Source organism: Camponotus floridanus, unplaced genomic scaffold, assembly GCF_003227725.1.
Source record: "Camponotus floridanus strain SB8 unplaced genomic scaffold, Cflo_v7.5 scaffold6, whole genome shotgun sequence".
Lineage (NCBI taxonomy): Eukaryota > Metazoa > Arthropoda > Insecta > Hymenoptera > Formicidae > Camponotus > Camponotus floridanus.
In genome coordinates, this window is record NW_020229769.1 from 4,091,664 (window position 1) to 4,117,411 (window position 25,748).

The following is a 25,748-nucleotide window of genomic DNA, read 5'->3' on the forward strand; positions in this document are numbered from 1 at the left end:
AAAATATTAATAGAAATCGAAAAGTTTGAGACGTTTTCAATAATATCCGCATCATAATTTCGTCCGTGTCGTGAAGGAGTATAAATATAACCGTGACAAAGCATCGTGAAAGAAACGGAATTGATCGTTGCCATTAATATTGCAATCGCTCTAGTCAAATTATACGACAGTCATAAGAATCATCTCTTATCATTTATCTTACGATCGTATTTAAATTACCGAAAACATCGCCTGAACATATCGCCTGCAAATAATCGAGAGCGTCGACGAACTAAATAGATCGGATAACTGTCTTACGCGAAAGTACAGTGTATGAAGTCGACAACGCAAACGTATTATGAAACTTGTTTGTGTTTTTTCATCCACGCACCCTTTCGAACTTGCGCGCTTTTCAAAATATTGTGCGACCGTAAATCGCCGGGGGCTACGGGCGCGGAGAGTGGGGAGTGGAGAGGGAGGCGCGCGCCGCCATTGGTCGGCGCTCGCGAGCGCGTCAGCTGGTACGCAGTCGGTTCGTAGCGCCAGTCGTGTAACGTGGGCAATGCGGACTCGCGCGCAAATGGCGTCGCAGTGCCATCATGAGCGAGAGTGTGTCGTGCAGTAACGCGAACGGGCCGCGTCCGGGCGCGGTGCCTCGCGGCCCAGCCTGACGGCGAACGTGCGGAAACGATCTTGACGAGTGAGGTTACGAGGGAGGAGGATAATTTCCGGCCGCGAAGCCGCTGTTCTGGAAGCCACATCGACGACGGATAAGAGCGACGCGAAAGAGTGCTAACAGGAATTGTGAAATAGATCCAGAAGGTGAGTGTGATACGGAGCTTCGTCCCGTCTCGTATCATATCGTATCGTCTTGTATTGTTTCGTTGTGTGCGCGTATGTGTTATATGCCGTGTTGCAATGCGCGCGCGCGCGCGCGTGTGTGTTCGTTGATTTGTACGCGGATTGTTTGCGCGACGAATGTCGCGCATTGAATCAACATCTGGTGCGCGACGTTGAACGGGCGTTATTTTTTTTTTTTCGATCATTCCCTGGAAATGAATAGCCATAAACGTGAGATGAATAGCGACTAATAGTGAGCGCGAGTTCTTAACTGCGTTATTTATTCTCTGAGGGGAGGGAAAGAAAGAGAGAGATGGGGAGAGAAAGCGAGAGGAGATAAAACAGAAAACGGACGGCACTAGTGACGATAGAGGAAACATGCGGGCTATTTCCATGAGACGCGAGACGGACGCGATAAAAATCGAGACGCAGAGCGGAGTGACGCGATAAGGAAAACCACGACGCAATGCGTCCGAGTCGATGCTTAACTTAACGAGCTTTGAGCGATTTGCCCCTTGAACAGAGAAAAAGCGTAAATAGAAGATGGATAGAAAGGAGAGGGGCAGACGATACATGAAAAAGTGAGAGAATACTCGCACTTCGTGATCCGCTCGTTTTAATTATACTGTATTATTTTTATTCTTTTCTCGTGCTATATTTTATTTTCAAAGAGAAAGAGAGAGAGAGAAAAAATAGCGTCTATAACGCGTAGATCATTGAATCGAAATATAAATCCACGTAGAGATGCGTATTGACAAGTGACACACGTATGTTATTGTCAAATTTTCTTTTTGATACGCTAAGAAACCACTGTAAACACGCGTGTTCGATATGTGTCAACCTCGTGTATCGTACGGGATCACAGTAAACCTTAGAACTCAATGAAAAATAGAAATTCCTAATCTCCTGTTTACTATTAAAGGTATATTTTGAACCCTTGTTTGTTCGATGTACAAATATTATATATTATGTCGAGGACGTATATGTTTAATGTTTCGAGTGAATCAAAACAAAATAGTGACGAAAACAATTCTATTGCTCCGAAATATAATTTTTTTTCCTACATTATGACTTCATTCAAGAAACAAAAAAGATATATAGGAAGAATCAAGGATCGACGTATTATATTTTTAACATTTTTTAAGCGAATTAAAATGAGTAGTGACAAAAACTAGTCTATCGCATCAAAATGCAAAAATATTGTTTTTGTCACTATTCATTTTAAGTCGCTTAAGAAATATTACAAATATATTATGTATGTTATATCCTATCTTTTTCCAAAAAAACACAAAAAATACAGCTGCGATAATGCTAAAAGCAGAATTAAATTCCGAGAACTGCATTTAATTAATAATAAATATTGAAAGTTATATAATAATGTAAACTATTGTAGTATTAATATAATCGTGTGAGTATATATTATATCTTAATTTAATTTTTTAATTTAATTTATTTACTTTTTTCCTATATAATATTTTTGTTTCAATTATATAATTGTTAATTATAATTATACTGTAATATATAATTACTTGACAATATGATTTTACTTAATTTCATTATTTTTTTATTAAAGATTTAATTTACACAAAATAAATCCAAAAATAAATTATTGTTTTCGTTATAAGAAAGTCGCACGTGTACTCATATGCTGCGATTAACAAATTAATACCAGCAATTGAACACCTAAAAATATTACATGAGTTAAGATTATCTTCGCGTATCCAAGCCGCTTAAAATGTTGATAAAAGAAAGTGACGATTACTCACATACGGAAACGAGATTAATATGTTGGCACTAATTGCGCGGAATTATGATTATCTATTTATTATTTTTATCTTTACCTTTTTTATCTCAGCAAAAATATACTAACAATATATGCGAGAATACGAATAAAATGATATCAATCAATCAAATTTCACACTTAATTAAGTATTATAAATCAATATTGAAATTTAAATATGTAGATAATATGCATGAGTGATTTCCTAAATCAAATTGTTATAACGTTTTACAATATAGAAACTATATAGAAAAATACGTCTGAATTAAGACGTAATAAGGAAATTTTCCATTATCCAATTGGAGTCAGAAATAGCAATGTCAGTTTTTCCGATGGATCAAATAGAGAAATGTCAGGAGCATCGTCTAGAATCAAAATTAAATTTATCAAATTTAAATTTTGTTAACATGCATCGATATTATTTGCTATATATTTTATTGTAAATTATTTATGTTCTATTTTGTATTATTTTGAAATTGCTTATCGTTCTTTATGATTATTTTTAACCGAATTATTTTTATATTTGAAAAGATTGCATTATTGTTATATCACACGTATTCCGTACAGATATTCATTTTTATTTAGAATCCGAAACCTAGCAGAGTGTGCGACTTTAATAAACAAACGGATAAGACATTTGACTTCGCCCTGTGACACAATCAGCTCAAGAAGGTCAAAGGGTATTAACATTTCATAGATATCGAGACCTATCAGCATATTACAGCATAGAATTCAAAAACTCACTATTTTGTTTTTCTTGGGAAAGAAAATTTAAATAATTTTATATAAGAAAATTAATCAATTACATATCTATGTATATGTCAAAAAATTATTTAACATAATTAATATTACAAATACAAAAATTTTGTGTGTGTGTGCATATATATATTATATTTTTTTTATTATATATATTATATATTTTAATACACATCAATAAATGTGCTTTTTTTACTATATCTTTTTCAATTAAAATTTTTATTTGAAATTTTAATTGCAAAGATATGTTAAAATTATGTGATAAATAATTATTTTCTTTGACACTTTTTCTAAGAAAAAATTATCATCGAATTAGTCATAAAAGTCATAAAAAATTAAAAAAAAACGTATAAAATTTACTTTTCATTTTGACAATTAAATTTTCACGAAAATATTTTGTGATGCTTGGCTAAATAATAATTCCGAAAAAAACAATTCTGACGAAAATTGAATAGTCCGCAATTTTCCATGTATTCATGTTCACGATTCGAGACAATAGCGAGACACTTTAATATTTCTTTTGCCGTTTAATATCAGAATACTGAATTCCTTGATTAAAAAAATAACGCGCAAAAATTTGCATAAAATTAGTGAAAAAAGTATGTCTTAGAATCTAGTAAAAGTTTACGGAAATATAAAAATTTACGAATTATGCAATCGTGATCGAAGGGAAAAAATAGGTTGCGTCAGATGCTACTAATAAACCATCTGGGATCTAATCCGAATGATAAGGAAAACTCCATCAGAATAACTGGTTTTAACGGGTGATATCTCGGTTCGTGAATATATCGGTCAATCCAATGTAAACTTCTCTATTCGTGTTAATAGATTGCATTAATTTGGGAACTTCCGCATCGGAATTTATGTTTCGGTACATGAAGCCTCTTAAAGTTACGTGGTTGCTCCCTTAATTGTCATTCCTTCTATTTATAGCGTCGTTATCTCTACGCTACGTTAAATTAAATAGCTAGAAATGAAATCTGGAGCTCCCTACACGCAGATTCTTGCAATCGAAAACCGTATACATATCAAATATAAAACCACACTGTGAAAAAATCGTTTGATTGTATTAATAAGATGTATTTGATAGAAGGCACTTTGGTTAAACCAAGCAGAATTTTCTTATTATTAATATAAAACTCGATTTTTTATAATCAGAACGTTTATAGACGTTATTACAAGGATTTGATTATTTGATATTTTCTAATTGAATCTATAAAATCTAATTGAATCTTTCTCTTGTTATATTAACTAAACTTTAGCACAATGATGCCATTTTTTTATAAATGTAATATTACCAAGGAAATGTGGTAAATTTAAAAGAAAGAAATTAATACTCATCTGATAATTCCTAAAAAAAATTCTGATTCATCCATTTTCCAACAGACATACTGGTTGAATCTATCAGATTTCTAATTAATGTAACCAGATTTTTTCTCAGTGCAGGTACAATTAATATACTTCTAAAATGAATATAATAATATCAATATCAGTACATAAATTGAAATATCGAAGATATCTTATTAATTCATTAAATAAGACTGTAACTAAAATTTAATTTTATAATCATGTCAATATCGTGCTAATATCACTGAGCATATTAAGACTGAAATAATAATAATAATAATAAATGATGATGATGATAATAATAATAATAATGTAATAATATTAATAACAATACATTTTAAAATTTATTGCTTCCTTTATATTTAATGATAATAATCGGGTAATGAATTGATTTGTGATAACTTTATAATAAGAAGAAAATATTTAAATATTTTTACATACTATTTAAAAAAAATATTGAATCAACTAAAATGTGTATTCAGATGTGGAAATATAAGAGATTTTCAAGTTAAAATAAAGTTAGTTAAACAGCTACAATGTTAAAATAAATAAAATTAAAATAAATAAAACTAAAATATATTTAGTTTTATTTATTTTAATTTTATTTATTTTCTAGCCTAATTATCATGTTAATTTATAACAAATTTTACATTATCTTACATTTGCATTCTTATGTCGCATAATTTAGCAATGCAAGATCAAAGTCGATTTATTTGAAATATATTTCATGCCGGATTTTTATAAAAAAAATGTTTAAGAGCTCCTCGAAAAAAAAAGACTCTAAAATGATATTTATTTTTTATAGAAATATATAGATTTCTCAGAAAAAAATAAAGATAGCTGAAAAATATTTATTATCCAAGATTGACCGAATCATTGTTTGATCATGTTCATCAGTACATCGGACACGTCCACGCATTGAATTGTCTCGACTGCGTTTAATTTTAGCCAGCATGTAATAGTATAGTTAAAAGAAAAGTCACTGACCATTGAGAATTCCATCGAACTTATAACTGTACAGCTGAAAATCGATGTTACGACTGTAAAACCAGTTGTATGTTTTCGGTCATTACGATACGGTCATTCAACCGAGAGGCGGGGATTCGATTATTTCCCACACATGTTATCGCGAAATTAATTACGTATCGACAGGAAGCCATCACCAATCAAGGCTTTAATACTTCACAGTATGACAAAAACAGTATACAAAAACAAAAACAGTTAATTGACAGATGTTTCATTATATTATATCGCCAACTAAAAATTCTTTTATGCAATTCTTTTACGTAATTTTTACTTCACGCGCATATATGTATAATTGCACATGCCAAAATATGTGTATGTGTGTTACTTATCTTATTTATAATCTATCGTATAATCGACCTGATGTTTAAACCTGGTGTTTAAACTTCGCTGAGTAATGTCTGTTATCGTCGAAGTATCGAAACATACATATTTACGTGTCATATACAATTCAGCTTTGAAAAATATATGTATAAACTCGTATATATACCACGCACACAATATCAATTCTACAATATTGATTTACATAATGTGTTTAAGTCGCATTGAATTTTTATAGCTTAGGCATATACATACAACATATATCTCTCTCTTTTCCTCTCTTTCTCTCTCTCTTTCCTCCCTTTTATATATCACTTAAATATGATATACTTAGAAAAAAGGGGTGCGTTTGTGAACTGAGTTTATCGCAGGGTATCAATAACTGATTGTGAGACTTGTTATGTCTGTCAAGCCTTTCTTCTATCATAGATTGTGCTGTGCGCTAATTTCTAGAAACGGGGTCGTCTAATCCTACTATTTTATTTGAACAACCCCATTTTAAATCATAGAACATAAATCAGATATAGTCGAATCAGTTAAGATTCACGAATCTGTTATCATAATTGTCCAAAAAAATCGACAAATTATAAAATTTTTTTACTTGAGTAAATAGATAAAATTATTTTTAAAAAATTAAATAAAGAAAATTAAATGGAGAAAATTTCTCCCTCTCTCTCTCTTTCTCTCGCTTTAAAATTAATTTTCTAAATAATAAAAATTTTCTTAAATTAATATTTATCTTATTCTTATTGTGATTGCCGAAATGTGTTATTTGTGCACGAATTAAATATACACAATGTAGCCTAAATGGAAATATATTTCTCCAAAAATGTGATATTTTAGATTGCGTTATTAATTTGCATATCAATATTCACCTCACAATCGCGCAGTCAAGAGCTCCCGCGTTCTGTCGACAATTTTAATTCGTTTCATTTCAAAAACGATCGAGAGAGCCCGATAAACACGCGAAATGGACACACTAGAGTATCGAGATTCGAAGGGATCAATCGTATTCGCAGAGGATCGAAGATGCAGGCGGAATTGATTTATCGGAAGCCGCCGATGACGAGCCAGGGCGGTTTTCATCGTCCTGGCAACGACAATAAACGGGAAAAAAACGGCGGACGGGACTCGCGCGAGACGATACACTCGGGCCACTTTATGATATCGGACTTCGAGGCTGAGGCTCAGGACGATGAGGACGATCTTGCCGTGCCGGTGCCGGATCAAGAGGAGACGCAGACCACGAAGTTCCCGATCGCCGGACCGCTTGGCTTTTTTCACGACAGATTCGCGAATAGCGGCCTGTACATGAGGAGCTCTTCCCAGCAGTTGAGCATCGAAACGTCCTTGAACAAGCTTTTCCAGTGCATGTCTCTTGCCTACAGGTGAGTTCCTCTTTTTTTCCGGCAATTTTTTAAATAGAATAGCGATAATGTAAGTTTAAGGTAGTCTTTATGTCGAATGATTTTTATATATATTATATAATTGAGAATTTTTTTGTTTTCTCAAATCTTTTTAAATTCTTTATTTTTTTATAAACGGGAGATATATATTATATACTATGTAAAAACTTTATATATATATATATAAAGTATATATATATATATATAAAGTTTTATATATATATATATATATATATATATATATAAAGTCAAAATTAAAAATAACTACATAAAGCTTCCTTGAAAAACATAAAAATTCCTCGTTTTAAAATGGATAAATTATTCATGCAAAATTAAAATTATATAAAAATGTTAAAAATTATATATTATATGATTATATAATTTATATATAATTATATTATTCATAAATGAGACAAGTTACGCCAATTTCCCTTTTCTTCTCAATTAATTTTTATTTTGAGAATTTTTTACATTAATATCAATATTACCATCTAATATATAAAATTAGAATGTTATTTAATCAGCGAAATTACAAGCTTTGAAAGATAAAATTAAAAAGAATTGATCGAAAATCTTCCTCGTTTTTCTTGAAATAAGAAACTTGAGTCTTGAGTTTCTTTTTAATAAAAATGCATTCAAATGTTATATGAGGTCAAAGAGACACGGAGACCGAGCACGTTCGAGTCACCCGATAATTGATTTCATTGCGAGATTAAATGAAATAAAAGGTAAATGAGACAATAGATCTATTCGTTGTGGTTTCACTTTCCGCAACTTTCTCTTTTCCGAATGTAAACCTGTTTGCCCATTTTTTCACGTAGATAATGCAAAAAGATATATCTGAAACGAATAGACCTTATATTCATAAGATGTGATTTCATTCTCTCGAAGAAAAATTATTCTTGCTCCGAAAATAAAGAGTCATTCCGCGATGTGTTTTGCTCGCGCTCGGCAACCAGACAAATGCTCCGTCGGTTCTAGGCTGACTAGTAGCATTCTCGTTGATAAGAGACAATTGAATTAATGAAAGAGAGGCCGTAGAACCAAACGACAACATCGCAATTAAGCGGTCTCTCTAAAGTCGCGCGCAGAGTACGGTTTCTGCCGACAATTTCCGTTTTTCCCTCGCGATGCCGCGAATATCTCCCATTGCCGTAAACAGTTCAGTTAAAGTTAACAGATTTAACTGCGATCCTACTGTATATTCTATATATTCAGGTTTAATCGTAATCCCATTGTTTCATTTTATTAAAATTAATGAATTTAAAAGGAAACAGACTCAATTGAAACTCGATTAATTCCAATCTATTTTATGAAATAAAGTTCTATAAAAATGATAGACATATGAAGGAAATTAACGCACACATTGAACTGTAGTTTAATGAGATAAAAAAGTTTGCATCGCGCAAAAAATAATATACATTAATCACGCATATACATATATATTATGTGCTGACGTATTAGATATGTATGTACAATGACGTTACAGTTAATCAGCTCATTGTGGCATGCATGCAGCAAAAATTGCTGTAGTTTTATATACATTTAACAGTGCCTTGTAATCGTATGCTCTTAATAATAAACAAGATCTTAGAAAAACATCGATGGAATTAATTATTATGTAATCAAATAAAAACACAGCAGATCAATTTCTTTAAGTTTTTAGTTAATATTTAAGATATGGATTGTTTTCTTCAAGAAACAGCAAAAAAACAATTTGATATTGGATATATAAATAAATAAAGTAAAAAGATTTGGTAATAAATTAATAATAAAGAAATACTTTAATATATACTCTGTTAAGATAATATGTAATTTAAAAATAATTTAATTTTTTCTACACGATATATGTTATTTAGTTTGCCACGTGTAAAATGTCTAATGCGATTTGATAAAAAGTTGCAAGTCATTGTTAAGAGAGCAGACATAATCTGAAGATAATATCAGTAATATAATTTAATAGGTGTGATATATTGATACCACATATATATATGACACAGTATAATTTCAACCGATTTCTCCGCAAATCTAAAACAATATCGCGTTGCATAATATCGATTTCCTCTTTCGATGTCTTAACAAACATGAGGCCAAATTAATTATATCTTTGACGACCCTGAAAAACACATCATGTCAATCGATTTCGTTGGAACTCATCGCGTTATTGGAGCGATAACGTTTTGAAGAAATTATCTTCTCTTATGATAATGACGCAATATTGGGGAATGTAAATGGCCGCAATAATAATATAAATCGGATCAACAAGTGCGTTAGGATAAATTATTTCTGTTATTCTAAAATAACGAATGATAAAATTCAAACTTGCGCGATATATAAGATAAGAGATTTCCTGTGTGTGGCTTACGTAACGAATTAATTTCATTATGAAATTATTTCTTCTCACTTTTGAAGCGAGTTTATCATTAAAAAAATTTAAATTTACACGATATCAAGATTTGACGTGGTTTGTAAAGTGTTGTAAATTAAGGAGATGCAAGAAAAAAACAATTTATATTATTTGATTCATTTAATAAATCTTCTATAGTCGCGAATAATTTTTAAAGATAAAATACTTCAAGTTCTCGAACGAAAAATAAAGTAGAATAATTAAAGTAGAATAAAATTAAAAATAGCTTTATTCATCACATGTGAGTTTTCTAATATAAAATCTTGAACTTTGTTTATATGAATTTCAACAATATGTTAATTTAATCGAGATCTAGGTTGGGTGTTATATCGCGGGAAAAGGATAAATAAAGCGATTAAGGATTAGTTTGCACAGTAATAATTATCGATTGAAACGTATCTGTTGGAATTCTTATTAGAATATTACTATATTTTACACAGAATTTACGTTGAAGTTAGATAAAGTTACAAAAATAATTCCGGCACAGTTATTATCGAGTACGCTGATTATTGTATTTAAGATACCACATAATGACATCATCTTACAGTACTCTATACAATGGTTTTCGAGTACCATATTCTCGCAAACAGCCTGCCATACACACAAAATTGATTCGGTACGTAAATTTTATTCTTTTTTAATTACAATTATCATTCGGAAGATAATTGATCAAAATTTCCATTTCACATATCATCCATGTATTAAAAAATTATATAATAAATTAAAATGAATTACAATATATAATTGAAAAATAAATGTTTGTAGAAATATTGCAGAACAGACTATACATTATGTTTTCGTATATTATTTTTTATGTAATTTTTTTAATGTTTATGTTGTAACTGATTCATCATATAAGGAAAATAAGAAAATATTCACGGTACAACAATCAAGAATTGAATTTATACTTTACGCCAGCAATTTAATAAAAATAGAAAACGCATCTTAATAATTAATCGTGCTCACATTTCATCTTATTTATTTACAAAGTTATATTTATTTATTTTTGTAAATTATAAAACACAGACTATTAAATTTCTGAATTCATCATTTCATAAAAACTATTACTTTTCAACGTATCTGTTAAATTCGCAATCAAAATTTTCAATATTGAAATATTGAAATTATATTAAAATATGTGTACATATATATCAATATAAAATAAATGTATATTAGAGAATTATATTAAAGAATTATTAAATTCTCAAAATACATATAACTTATTATTTAGATCTACAATTCACAGAAGGTATTTATACATTTTTTGAGCTTTTTACAAAAAAATTATATTTATTAATAATTTATAAAAATTTATCTTTTTATTTTTGTATAATCTGGAATCTCTAAATATATATTATTTTCAAACTACTAATAGTACCAAGAGTCATATATGAATGATAAAGCGGATCTTATCATTTATTATGATGTCTTAAACAACGCGATAAATATCGCATGACAAAATTAGATAATTAAGAAGTATTTTTTATCGTCTTCATTATTATTACATCAGTACTACATTCGAAAAAAAATGAACGAAATTTGCGTCGTTAATTTAATTTTTATGAAATCGTTGCACGCGTTGGCTGTTTGTTTTTACATTTCACACTGCATAATGTATGCTAAATGCACGTTATATCATTAAATTAATCATAAGATTCATTCTACGATAGTAATGTAGAATAAGAGCATCGATGTGTTCGATAAAAATCTTTGCCGAGTTGCCACACTACGGAAAATAAAAACTCAGATGCAGTTCTTTCCCTGTTCATTTCCTGACAGAATGATTTACGATGCAGCTTGAACGTGCGTTATGAGTTGAAAAAGATATATTTTATTGAAGAATTTTTATGATTGTGACTACTACTTTGACAATACTGAGAGACAATGAGATAGACTTGCTGCTTTTATTAGCCTTGGATTGCTGACGTAAATCATAAACTTCAATTTGCGCGATCGTTGCATAGGACGTAAATATTCTTTATTTGAGGACTCGAGCAAATAATTTGTTCGCATACTAATAAAACGTTAAACTCATCAAATTAAGCCAAATCTATTAATTCCAATAACATATATATGTAACTTTATTACTGAATACATTAAATGAAACTCTTAATTTATTCGCTGATTTGTTCTACGTTATAATATTCCTGTAAATTTTCTTCCTTTTCCTAAATAAATGCTTTATGATCACTTACTTAAGTTTCATAGTGAATGTATCTTCAGGTTTTCCTTACGTAAGCGCTATCTACGTATCATGAGAAAGTTTGCTCTTTCTTCGCGTGCTATCACTTTACGCCTTACATCAGCGAATTGATATATGTCAACCCCATCTTTGCGATTAGTCAAATTCATATTAAAAATGATGACAGTTGCTTGAAAATTAATAGTCGTTGATTTCTCGATGAGAAATGATCTCCAATTATGCATACAATTTTTTTTAAAGAATTAAAACAAATAATAATAACAATACAAATAATAATAATAATACGAATAATAAAATCATTATATGAATATTTTCTTCGGCAGAAATAAACTTTATTTCGATTTTATTAAGTGCATAAGAGCTCCCTCGCGCATAAAACAATATTAATACAATATAACATTAGAAATTGTAGACTTTAATATCGATTTCGAGAAAAAGAGAGAGAGAAGATCATCGTCCGAATCACGCTGCATTTCGTTTTCGCGCGCGACGAATCACGAAAATGCGAATCACGCCGGATTACCGTAAAAGCCCTCCTCTTCTCAATGTGTCTTTTATCGACGCAAGGCCGCTACGTCATCACGAGCCGTACATTCGTAGTACGTACGTTACGCCGGCAACGTAACACCTACGACGCGTGACAAGCACCCAGCAAGCCACGCGTGCGAGAAGCCGAGAATCCGTGCGAGCCGAGAGGCTCGTCCACTGATCCACAATCGGTGGCCGGAATCTATTTCCGTTCCCTGGCTATTCGGCTCCGTATATTTACAGTTACTCGATAACATTACGCGGAAATCGTTTATCACTCGCTTGATATTCGAGGAAAATGCCCGCAATTTCCAGGCAATATATTATCGGAATACTCCTCCTAATGAACGATTTTTTAACTCCAAATTTTTCAACTCGTTTAACAGAAATTTCATATATTAAATCTTCATTTATATTTTTTTATATTTATATCTTTTATTCTGGAATTTGTATTTATAGAAATTTAATATTACAGATTTTTATAAGGCTAATTCGAGAAGATTTAACTTAATAATTTAATAATTATAAATCTGTGTGTGAAATTAATTTACTCTTTAAATTTATATTAAATTATATCCAAAATTATATTTCAAACATTCTGTGTAACGAGAGTTTGTCCGATACAAACGACATTGAGAACAAGACGAGTTTAGTTTTCACGGTATGATCTTTGCTCTCTTCTTATAATTCAGATAATTAAAACTGCAAAGCGCTTAAAATAAAAGCAATATGGAGGGATTTGCTTATCAAAATGAGCGATTGGAATTTCTTTTATTTGTTCTATAGGCTATTTGTGTCATTATCTTATTCTGTCCTTTGAATATTATTTTACAAACGTACTCCCTGTTTTGTCATTCTCACATTATTGTTCGACAATGTGATAAAATCGCAACTGTGCTACGTGACATACATGATGACAATCTGAATCGTATATCGTGCAACAAACACATAAATCGTTATCTGATAATGAAATTCCTTAGCATTATGTTTCATTAAAATTGTGAAAAAATAAAGAAAGGGCGAGTACCCGATTACCGTACTTTCAGGCAAGCAGAATTTATTAAGCAATTATGAGAAAAGATTTTGTACGTAAATTATATTATTGAATTAAAAATCAATCATTCTTAATCAATTAAGAATTATTAAATTGCGTTAAAATCTTGAAAAACAGTTAGAATCTGTTTATTATGATTTTTTACAACTTATATTTATACGACCTTTAAATAATTTTACTATTCTTTTTTGTAGTAAAAAGACTTTTAATCATTTTTTTCATGTATAACATAATATATGCGTTTTTTATTATATTATTATCACAAAATGAAATGGACAAATAATTTTATACAATCTGCTGTAATTTTAAATAACAAAAACTCAATTTTGCTTCTTTATTACTTTAAATATGTGAAAAAGAAAGAGAACATTACACATGAATATTGCAACTTTATTTCATACAGCATATTTTTAGACACACGTGAATAATTAATTATATACTGATAACAGATATACGATAATTTTTTTATTTTTTAATTCTCTTGATGAAACAATTAGAACAGATATATATGCAATAATTTCGTACGATAATTTTTTTATTTTTTAATTTTATTGAAATGAAACAATTAGATTGTCTTATAAAAATTGTGGGCGAAAACAATATGACTCGATTTTTCAAAGCGATTTCTTTCTTCAGCCATGTTTCTCAATCTATGCTATAGTTTATCTAATCACTCACACACAATTAGAAAAATGAAAGTAGCAATAACTCGAAAAGAAGACTCAGTCGAGCAGGGTCTAATGCCAAGGAGAAGAACCCTCGCCATCATCATGAGATACGAGTAAATGTGGAAATCTTCCGACTACAGATATTTTCATATTGTTGACTCTTCGTCGGCGATATATCGACGAACAAGGCGATAACGTAAAGTCCGCCTCAGAGAATTACAGTCATACATTCAGAAATTAAAAATAAACGCATCTCTGCTAAATTCAATAGTTAATATATTAATATATATTGATATCTATCATGCAAAAAAACTTATCTTATATATATATATATATATATATTTATCAATGTAAAACATTTAAATATTAGTATTATTATTTTATTAAATTATTGCTTATCGACTTTCTGTATTGTAAGTTTATCTCTTATTTATATCTGTATAGAACATTAACAATTGCAAATTACAAACGCGAATAAATTTTAAATGATCTTATAAATAAATTGTGTGAGAATTATATATATTAATGATGATAATACTTATATTTTATGACAAGATATTTGAAATATTACATCAACCTTATAAAAGATTTTTAAAAAAAGTACATTTAATTATGTTAATACCAGAAATATCAGAGAAAAATACTATATATTCATATATGCGTAGTTTATTGAACTCTCGTGGAAATTCACTAGGCGTTCTTGCTAACTGCGTCTCGCAAAACTCGCACAAAGCAAATGGTCTTTCCCTGCGATAGAGCAATTGCTGATAAATTTGTCGAAATTATAAATAGTCACGTTTACTGACAAAATTATTACACGTTTATATAAAATTACTGCGATGTATTCGAGGAAAAGAAATTATTGCATTTAAAAATTAAAATTTTTGAATTTTATAAACTCAATTTTATTTTATTTTATTTTATTTTTAATTTTATTTTAAAGGTTGACTATGATATTCGAATAATGTTAAAAATTAAAATGTATTATCAGAAAAAGTTGAAGTACAATTAAATTTTTAATGACAATAATTCAAAATTTTATATTAAAAAATACATTTGCGATATTTATTCAAATCTTTAAATGACATTCTTTCTCATACAAATAAAATAATCATATAAAATAGTGAGTAAGGAAAATTATTTTTAATTAATTATATAGAATTAATTATATAGAATTTGGATCTATAGGTGTCCCACAGTGGGTATGACGTATGGGCATTTGGATTTGTTCCAGACAGAAGCTGACATCGCCCAAGTGGAATCGCTTTAAAGGTATCAGATTGAGATGGAAGGACAAGATCAGATTAAATAACGTGATCTGGAGATGCTGGCACATGCAATGTAAGAAAAAAATATTTAGCATTTTCATTTATTCATTGATATATGCTTTCAAAATAATCAACGAAATTAAAATATCCCCGAATTTAATTGTCTTGTTTATCAAAAAAAGTTGTTTATTTATTTTTCTCTTATCAGCAGAATATCGTAATAATCTTTATAAGTTTACTTCTTTATCTTTTTCAATCTATTATTATATTCAAGTTTAATCTTAATCTTCATCATGTATATAAATGTATATTATCAATCAAAATACTAATCAATATATATTATCAATCAAAATCGAATCAATTCCTGAAAGTGCTTTTATGTTTAAATATTATACTGTCCATTTGAAACATCTTATGCAAGAATGAAATAAATTTAATTTGTGAGATTTATTTTAAATGTAATTTTTACTCAAAATGAGTTATGGATATATCTTTTGTATATTTAAAAAAAAACTTATATATAATGTTTTATAATTTATATATAAATTTCGGATTTGTGGATCGTGAAGCCTACCTTTTCTTTTTAGCTAAAACACTTCAATTTCAATCTGTTTCGGTTTATTGACAGTTTAATTACGGCGATACGCAAAGTGCTACTTATTCGAATTGATATAGCTGTCTTGGTATTCTTCAAATGTGTGACCGGATAAATAATTATCCGTCTATTTAAAGAGCTCCAACTCTCCGCGTGCTACATTTGCTTCAATAGTACTCATCGTGCTCACCTGGCTTACGTCCAACTTATCATTACGAGCCGGAGGAGCGTTTTATGTGTGTACACACGTTTCTTAAACTTAATTAACTAATCACTTCGTTTAACGAACATGAAAGATAGCTTAAAATAAAGATAAAAATCATTTACAAAATCGAAAGAAAAGAGCAATACGTGTGCTTTCGCGTTTGTAAAAACTACGTATAAAAAACCCACTACTGAAACTATTAAAACTATATGAAAAAATAAAAAAGAAAATATATAATCAAATTATTTTATCAAATTAATTATATTAATTATATTAATTAATTAATGATATATATTTGCGTATTTATGTTAATTATTTAAGAGATTTCTTGAATTGTATGTGTGATACACCTATATTTATTACACAAAGTGACGATAGTAAATATATATTCATTATAAACCATAATTGTGTCTCATACATTGTTTTTTTTAAGCTTCGCTTATCATCGACGTACGACACGTTAATCATAGTATACCTGTAGTGTTAAGCACAGCAATTTAAATAAACCGATATATATTCAACTTATCGTCCAACGATTACCGATTTAAAAAAAATGGAGCTGCAATTTTTCTATTTAGATAAAATTATTTTATTTAAATATACTTGAAAATGGCGAAATTGGATTTTTTATTACATTTTTATTTAAATTAAAATATACAATTTACAATTCTTACAAATAATAATTTTTTTATTATTTTAATTTTTATTATTTTAATTAATTTTATTTAATTTTTATTATTTTAATTTTATTTTATTTTTTATTATTATTTTAACAAGGTAAAACAGATATAAAAAATATAGTTGTATATTAATAAATTCAATATATACATTTTACAATATTTTAATGTTTGTAAAGATTAAAAAAACCATATATATTCAATAAAATCATTTTTCTCTTTCAGTTATATTGAAGCAAAATACGCTGGTATGCCAATTTGCGTCGCCACTTGACGTTGATACTCATAATAAACCCGAGGTTTGTCCCCTACATCTAATCTCAAAATTTCAACGATATATTACATTTTTACAAAATATGTAATTAATTATACAAAATTGTTACTTGCAATAATTGCAGGAAAATTTATATATTTGTAAACGTTCTATAATAATTATTTGATCTTGTATAATATTGTAGTTCAAGCATCGTACTCATTAATATTAATGATTATTAAACAGCCACGATTTATATTATTCAGTTTTACTCAATTACGCAATTGGAAAGTATCTTTATCGCAATTGGCGGCAGCTTGTTTGATTAGATAATTGCGTTATAGCAATGATAATTCCTCGAAATGTTGTTAGCAAGCCACATTTCGCACAACATCGCGCAAGAAGTTAGAAAATCCGAATAAGCTCATGAAGTTGTAAAAGTGTTTTTTTATGTTTGTACAATAAGAACTGGTGCGCTCTCTTAGTATAAGTGAATTAACGACATATCTCTTTATCAGGCGGTGGTCTTAGAGGGAAAATACTGGAAACGAAAGCTTGCAGCCGTTACAGCCGAATACAAGAAATGGCGTATGTTCTACCGAAACAAGATCCTTGGCTGGACGAGCAAAGATGGTACAGAGATGGTATGTAATATATTATATTTAAAAAATATATAATAAAAAACTAAAATATTTAAAGGGATATTAAATATCTTCGTGGCTTTGTAGAAGAAAGATACAGACAATAATAAAATGATAACATATAAATGAATCATATCTAAAATAGGAATATCTAAAGATTAAAAGGATAACCACTATAATAATAGAAAAAGTTGCTCTAAAAATTTTTATTTTCGAGTCTTCAATCCAAATATTTTTTATAAATATTTAGATAAATTCTTTTTTTAATTGTTTTTCATTTTCCACTATATTTTTTAAAATAAATAATAATATACTTGGAAAAAAATAGAACCATGCTTCTTCGTTTTTTATCATAAAAGTGTGTAATATATAATATGAAATTTGATTTAGATGGAATCAATGGACATGTTAGATTGGGGCAATGGAGGCGGAACCACCGGTAACTTTGGAATGAGTATAGGAAATGTATTCGGTGGTACCAGTGGAACCCCAGGCGGAGAGAGTATGATGGTTGATGAGGATTATATGGAATTGATGACTGACACTCTCTTCTCGACCATCAGTTCAAATCAACCAATATACTTCCCCGATCCTAGAGAAATAGGTGATTTTTTATTTTTCTAATTAATTAATTTTTCGGAATTTTCAAGATTTCCGCTTACATGCAAATTTTAATTTCGGAGAGTCGTATTTTCTCGTTATTAAAAAATAATATTTTTTAATAAGAATTAATATCAATAATCTTAATATTAATATCGATAAAAAGTTGAATAATTGAATAATAAAAATAAAATAATAATAATAATAAAATAATAATAAAAATATTTTTTTTTATATTTTTTTTTTATTCTACGTATTATTCTGCATGTTACTTCTGTAATATATAAGTAACTTAAATTTATTATATGCAAAATGTGATTCGATAGCACGTGGTGCCAGTTTAGCGGACTTCATGCAACCTAGTCTATGTCCTTTACAACCAACTCTGGATGATTTTATGGACACCTTAGAACCATTGCAAGGTAAATAATAAAGATTGATTTTGATATTTCATCTTAAAGAACGTCTTTTTTCAACATGTTGCATACTTTTTTTTATTTTGATTCAAGAATTCCTAAACTCGAAATTGCCTCCTGTACCTGAGGAGGATGATATGTTTCGGAATAACAGTTTAAGCACTAATTATTCTGATCTGGACCTGATGACACCAATTAATCAGATGAACGAAATAGGCGAGGATCCAACGACGATAAAGAACGAACAGGCTTCGCAACAGCAACTATCACAAGAAGAGCAAGAGGCTAGCATGCAGAATCTCCAATATACCGCTAAAATATATACTCAGCCCCAAGCTGATTCAGCAAGTGTATATAGGAATAGCATGTAAGCACAAAATGATTACATCTTTATGCAAATATAATAAAACCTGATGTTTATAAATCACAGATATATCACACTGTTTTGTTTAGAACTATGAATGAAAGTTACAATACTATCCAGCCAAACTTCGAGTCTACTACGACGAGTCAATCCTCACGAGAAAAGAATAGAAATAGTAGGACGACATCGTCGAGAAATAATCGTATGATACAGCAATCCCAACAGCAACAACAGAATACGTATCAAGCAACGAGCGCACGGCAACAAAATTCAGGATTCCAACCGCAGTCGCAGCAACCACAATCTTATGCGATGGAAATTCAGACAGTGCAATTAACACCGGTACCAAATCAACCACAATCAGTGCAGATCAGTACGGCGCTAAATGATCAATCGGTGACAGTTAACAATCAGATATCCTCAATTGCTGCTGCCACCGTGCAGAATCTAGTGACAGTACAACATAATTTCGCCACGCAACCCGGCAATTCATCGTTGCAGACACAGCATCCAGCAATAAGGCCTTTACCGACTACGCCTCCGATGTCCAGCAAGCCTTACAAGATCGTTCAGCCACAGCAGCAGTGTTACAAGTTTCCGAACCTCGTACAAAACCTCAATGCTCAACAGTGTAAATTTAGCACTAATAGCTTCAAGGTAAAACCAAGCAATAATGTATGTTCCTGGCCAAGTTTACGGCCAAGATAGAATTGTAGAGATATATTATATTTATTTTTTAGACACATCCGACGCAACAAGTAGTATCAGTTTCTTCGACGGAGCAACCGTCACAGTCGCCAATATTGCTACAGTGTAGATCTACCGGTTTGGATCTTACTGCGCCCGCTCTGCATCCAACTAAACTGCTACCTCAACCGACAACGTCCAACGCGGAGAAAGAAGAGATTTTTGCTGTACCCAAGGTCCGTATCTGATGCGTATACAGATGTAGTATATAGTCTGATGTGGTATATAGAGAATTTAAATCTTCAATTTTTTTAAAAATAATATTAATGTTTTCTAAATATTTAGAATTGTAATTAACTCAAACTAAATTTAATATTAGCTAATTTACAAACTCTCGAAATTCAATTATATTATTTATACAAATAATTACTGAATAAATTAGCTTAGTTATATCAACAAAAAATATTCGATTGAAATTAAAAAAATTATATCGCATTTCTTTAGTATCAAATGAAAGGAAGAAATAGATCACGAAGCAGCTCATCTTTAACAGCACCCAGGATACATCCACCACCACTGGTATCCGCAGTGAGCGATCCTGCTCTGAATCTGAACAACAATGTCTTACTTGCACATTTGCTCACAAATAGTATGTATATTTTCATCATAATGTCATTATTCATGTAAGAAAAATATATATGTCTTATTAGAGATCATCCAAGAATATCATTGTGTGTGTGTTGTACACATATATATATATATATATATATATATATATATACACGTGTATATATATATATATATCGTATATATTATAAATCGTGTATATATATATATATATACACGATTTATAATATATACGACATATTTTCTCTCATAATAATAATTAAATTTAATTAATTACATTAGTAAAATAAATATTTAAAAAATGCATTAATTTATTCTTAACCAATGTTATATTTATGGTAGAAATAACGCAAGTGACGACTGCGCAACATATCACGACCCCGGTGACTGTTCAAACAATGCAGACATCTAGCATACAGCAGCCGACGCAAACGCAACAACAGGTATTAAATCATCACTCGATTTATATTATATAGACATTTAATTTCATTAAAAATCAATTATCTATATCTTTTTACAGGCAATGCAACCATCTACAACTCAACAGATCCTTTTAAACACTAATAACCAAACACACCAGTCTCAAAATAGTCCTGGTTCACCCAAAGATAGCAGTTCTAATGCACACAGCCCTCAAGCTTTAAGCCTTAGTCCTTTGCATAGTCCTATGAGTATAGGTAGTCCCTTATCGCCTACTCGCGGATATATGAAAGGTGACTCAGAAAGAGGACAATATAAGGAGCAAAGACGTGTTGGCCATATTCATGCGGAACAGAAACGTAGATATAATATCAAGAACGGTTTTGATATGTTGCACAGTTTGATACCGCAACTCAGTCAAAATTCAAACGCGAAATTGAGTAAAGCCGCAATGCTGCAGAAAGGAGCGGATTACATCCGACAACTTAGAGCGGAGAGAAATCAATTGAAGGAGGAAATGGATAGCCTGAGACATCAGATTGAGTGCCTTAATACATCTATTAGGTATGAGATAATTTTAATTTCAATAAGGAAAATATAAATACTAATAGGTATTCTGGGAATAATGTGTAATAACATGCAAAAACGAATATATTAAATATATGATTATAACTACATAAATTGAATAATGATTAAATGCTTCATGAAATAATATTCTTGTAGTAATTGTCAATCTATGCTTCCTGCAACGGGTGCTCCAGTTTCTAGACATAGAACCAGCAAAATGAAAGAGATGTTTGATGAATACGTACGTACGCGCACACGAGAAAATTGGAAATTCTGGATTGTATCCTTTTTTTCTCTCTAACATGATATTTCAAAATATCAGAAAGAAACAAAGCAAAATTACAAAATATGTATGACATTCTACAAGATTATCTTTCTTAACAAAATAATCAGTTCAGTGCATTGTTGGAACCATTGATGTTGTCCTTCAATGCTTCAGTTTCGACTGCGAGTATTGAAGATTTATATAGAAGTACAATAATGTGGGTAGAGCAACACTGCTCACTCGTCGATCTCAGACCAGGTTTGTATGTACAATGAAACACTTAAAAAGATACATGTATAAAAGTACATATAAAGGTATCTATAGCATATATATTCTTTCAGATGCTTTAATCTATAAATAAAAAAATTAAAATAGAAAGTAATAAAATAAACATACACACGTATATATATAGTTAATTTGTTCATCTGTCTTTATTAAAGTATCATTTTCAGCTGTTCTGAATTCTCTAAGGAATTTGTGTACTGCCACTGATATTTTATCAGATCCGGCCCGCCTACCTGAGGAAGCACTCGCGGCAGTTAATCGGACGGAACGTCGACGATCCACGCAGTGATCAAGTGCGCAAATTCTTGTTACAATCTGTTTGTATAAAAATGTTCAAGGTTTAGATATATATATATGAATGTAAGGGATGACAGTTACCGTATAACTTAAATTATAGTTATGCAAAACAAATAATAACAAAAGTTTGTTACTTGATAACAGAATTGCAAACAAAGAAATAAGAATAAGTGCAATTCCTCTTTTTATTGCGATATCATATTGAAATCATAAAATTTATTTTAGAATATATAAAATGTTTTATATATAAATTTGAATAAAATATATATACATACATATATATGTATATATGTATGTATTACACAGTACATTATACTGGAATATATACTGATGACGTTGATATATAGCACAATTATGTATAACTATTTTTGGTAAGAAAAAAAACATTTTGTGTATTTTCTCTCATAATTATTTTGGATAATAATTTCTAGAGTTGCATAAAAAATGTGTTTCTAATAATAAACAATTTTTCAATATCATCTATAAAATATTTACTTGCAGTAGAAAGAAAACTACTTACACATTTATATCCCCAATTGTCCAATAATTAATGGTAAATAAGTGATAATTATACAGGATAAATATTTACACTATAAATTTTTATATTATGAAGAAACTCGTTCGATTGCTTTACGAAATATCCAGCTAAAAAATATGATTATTAAAGTGAAAATTTAAAATTTTTGCTGTGATGAGATAATTGGGGGGGAAGATTTTAAAATTAATAATTATATATCTTTTTTAAAATTGCTATACGAATATATATTATATAATATACATATATTAATTATGTAATATATATCAAACAATTGATTAAAAATTATATATATAGTAATAATTATTAATCACTGCAAATTATACCATGAACAAATAGTTTAGATTCAATCCATTTCTTTGAGAAATTTTCAATGAAAATTAAATAACACATTAAAAACATAAAATTAGTGTCACTATCATTGATAGACTGCAATTCAAGATAATCCAATAGTTAAGAAATTTTTGAAAAATAATTTAAAAAGGAGAGATACATAAGTAATTTTTTAAATATGAATTATTAATTACTTAATAGATATATTACTATTATATTCTAAAATTAAGCGAAAAGGAATGATATATTTTATATAGAATGATGATTATATGGACGATATAAAAAGGGGGTTGCTCACAAATTACGTTTGCACTGTTATGTAATATGAGATCTTTTTATTATGGAAATTCATGATGTACAAATTACTTACAAAAAATTTGAACCGAATATTAGTTTAAGTTACAAAGGAGGCTTCTACATATTGTAATATTTTTCGTTAATGTAAAATATATATAGTCAAATTTATAACATTCGAGATAAAAAACAAAATAGTTAATAGTATAACAGCTAAATATTTTAATTTCATTGTGTATTTTATTTGCTGTACTTTATAATATCTAAAGTAAAATCCTATTTATTTTAATATTACGTGACATGATTTTTTTCTTTTTTTTACAAAATGCAATATATAGAAGCCCTCCCATACAGACAAACACACATTGTATATGTACATGATAAGTGATAAATAATGAACTCGTCGAAAAGGGATGTTTTTTTGTACAATATGTATCATAAAGATTTACATGTGTTATTATTCCAATGTTATAACAACATGCAGAAATCTGAACTATTGTATTTTATTTTTTCTATGCCTGTATCATATTCATCACTTTTAACTGTTATAAATAACAAGTAATTTTATATATACATACATAGTCATTGAAACATATTCCTAAATCAGTTTGTATTAAATAACAAATTTGAAAAATTTTCTTTATATTATTACCCAAAAAAATGGATCTTTATATTTATTTTAAGCAAATGTATAAAATACAAATTTAATTAACATTTAAGAATTTCTTACAAAGAAAATCAATATTGAAAAAATTATGAATAGCATTTAAAGTAATGCAAATTATAATTTATAATCATTTTTTAAACACATTGATGTATCAATTCTTAGTATTTTTGTATAAAAATATTAATTATTCAGTAATTCTGAATTTACTTCGAAAAATTAATACCGGTAATTAATCCTAAATAATTAACAAATTAATGCTAAAGTAGAACAGTCATGACATACTAGGTATAAATCAAGATTACTATTATCAGGCATTATCATGAATGTTGGTACTCTGATACAGTTGAATGCATGAATTTTTATATTTTCATCAATTAACTGTTTTACTTCTTGTATAGTACGACCTGTTAATTTTAATCCACAAGTTGCACAATATACATCATTATTTTCTTCTTTTAATATGGTTTTCTGGCATATAGGACAGAACACTTCTTTCTCCTTGTTATCAGCGTACATTACATAAGATTTGATTTCATCATGTGAAAATTTCTCATATTCTTGAAGTATCCATTCTTCTATATATTAATTTACAATAATATTAAATACTTTCTGCCAATTTTAGTATTATAAACAAATTACTACTGATTATATTATCACAAATTCCTGAAATATAATAATGATCAAACCTTCTTCACGAACAATTTCATTTTCTAATTCAATCGCCTCTTCCTGACTTAAGGGTTCGTCAATCTCTTTGAATGTAAGGCTTATGCCATTATCATTTGATGTTGCCAGGTTCTTAAATTCTTGACGTATTATTTCCGTCAATGTATCTTGCATCTGTATAGAATCGAGTTGCAAACCAAATCTACGTCTGTTGAATAACTGATTCCGCCTCTCTCGTAATCTTTGGCGGCATTTCTAAAAACAGATCAAAAAACAAATAGTATCTGCACCAAAATATAAAAACAAAACTTATATCTACAAAAATGTCAAAAATTATTCTTTTATAATTCTTAAATCTTTTAATTCTAATTTTCTTTTACAGATTTATATAGATTCTCTAGGATCAAGGACTTAACCAAACTAATATTATTTAAGATAACTTCAAATATTGCGATAAAAATACAGATATAAAAAATATTTTATGAAAAATGCATAACTCTTGTTTTTCAATGCTTAGTGCCGTTTGAAAATTTTGAAAATATAAACATTAAATTTCTAACCTCTCGCAACACCTCCTGTAACTTGGGCGAACCATGTCTGATTTTATTTGCGTAATCTCTGCTTTTTAATTTTGATGTCATTGTAGGACTGAGCGCCATGATTTTATCATACCGACTCGAAATGAAATTAATTTATACAATGACTTTGTTTCTCATGAAGAGGAACATCAAATCAATCTTCAGCGCCATACAATATTTCTCACGCATGCGCCAT

The 25,748-nt window shown here is 29.2% G+C and overlaps 2 protein-coding genes across 3 annotated transcripts; one reads left to right on the forward strand and one right to left on the reverse strand.

The window, feature by feature from the left end:
- The first annotated feature begins 497 nt into the window (after positions 1 to 497).
- Positions 498 to 24,210, forward strand: LOC105251076 (MLX-interacting protein). Of its 2 annotated transcripts, XM_011257590.3 has the most exons (16): positions 498 to 801; positions 7,066 to 7,434; positions 15,547 to 15,653; positions 17,283 to 17,356; positions 17,829 to 17,954; positions 18,342 to 18,555; positions 18,878 to 18,973; positions 19,061 to 19,334; positions 19,421 to 19,988; positions 20,072 to 20,254; positions 20,523 to 20,667; positions 20,988 to 21,088; positions 21,166 to 21,629; positions 21,789 to 21,912; positions 22,026 to 22,155; positions 22,350 to 24,210. In XM_011257590.3, exons 2-16 carry the CDS (start codon positions 7,076 to 7,078, stop codon positions 22,469 to 22,471), a joined length of 3,087 nt encoding a protein of 1,028 aa, XP_011255892.1. In that variant the 5' UTR covers positions 498 to 801; positions 7,066 to 7,075; the 3' UTR covers positions 22,472 to 24,210. The 2 variants fall into 2 exon arrangements, with proteins under 2 accessions (XP_011255892.1, XP_011255893.1); XM_011257591.3 differs by lacking the exon at positions 498 to 801 and having other exon boundaries at positions 7,290 to 7,434; positions 15,551 to 15,653.
- A 314-nt stretch (positions 24,211 to 24,524) lies between these two features.
- LOC105251075 (RIP-like protein) lies at positions 24,525 to 25,734 on the reverse strand. Its single transcript, XM_011257589.2, has 3 exons — positions 25,535 to 25,734; positions 24,995 to 25,229; positions 24,525 to 24,883 (listed from the first exon to the last, which is right to left on the reverse strand). Exons 1-3 carry the CDS (start codon positions 25,631 to 25,633, stop codon positions 24,552 to 24,554), a joined length of 666 nt encoding a protein of 221 aa, XP_011255891.1. The 5' UTR covers positions 25,634 to 25,734; the 3' UTR covers positions 24,525 to 24,551.
- Between the last annotated feature and the right edge of the window lie 14 nt (positions 25,735 to 25,748).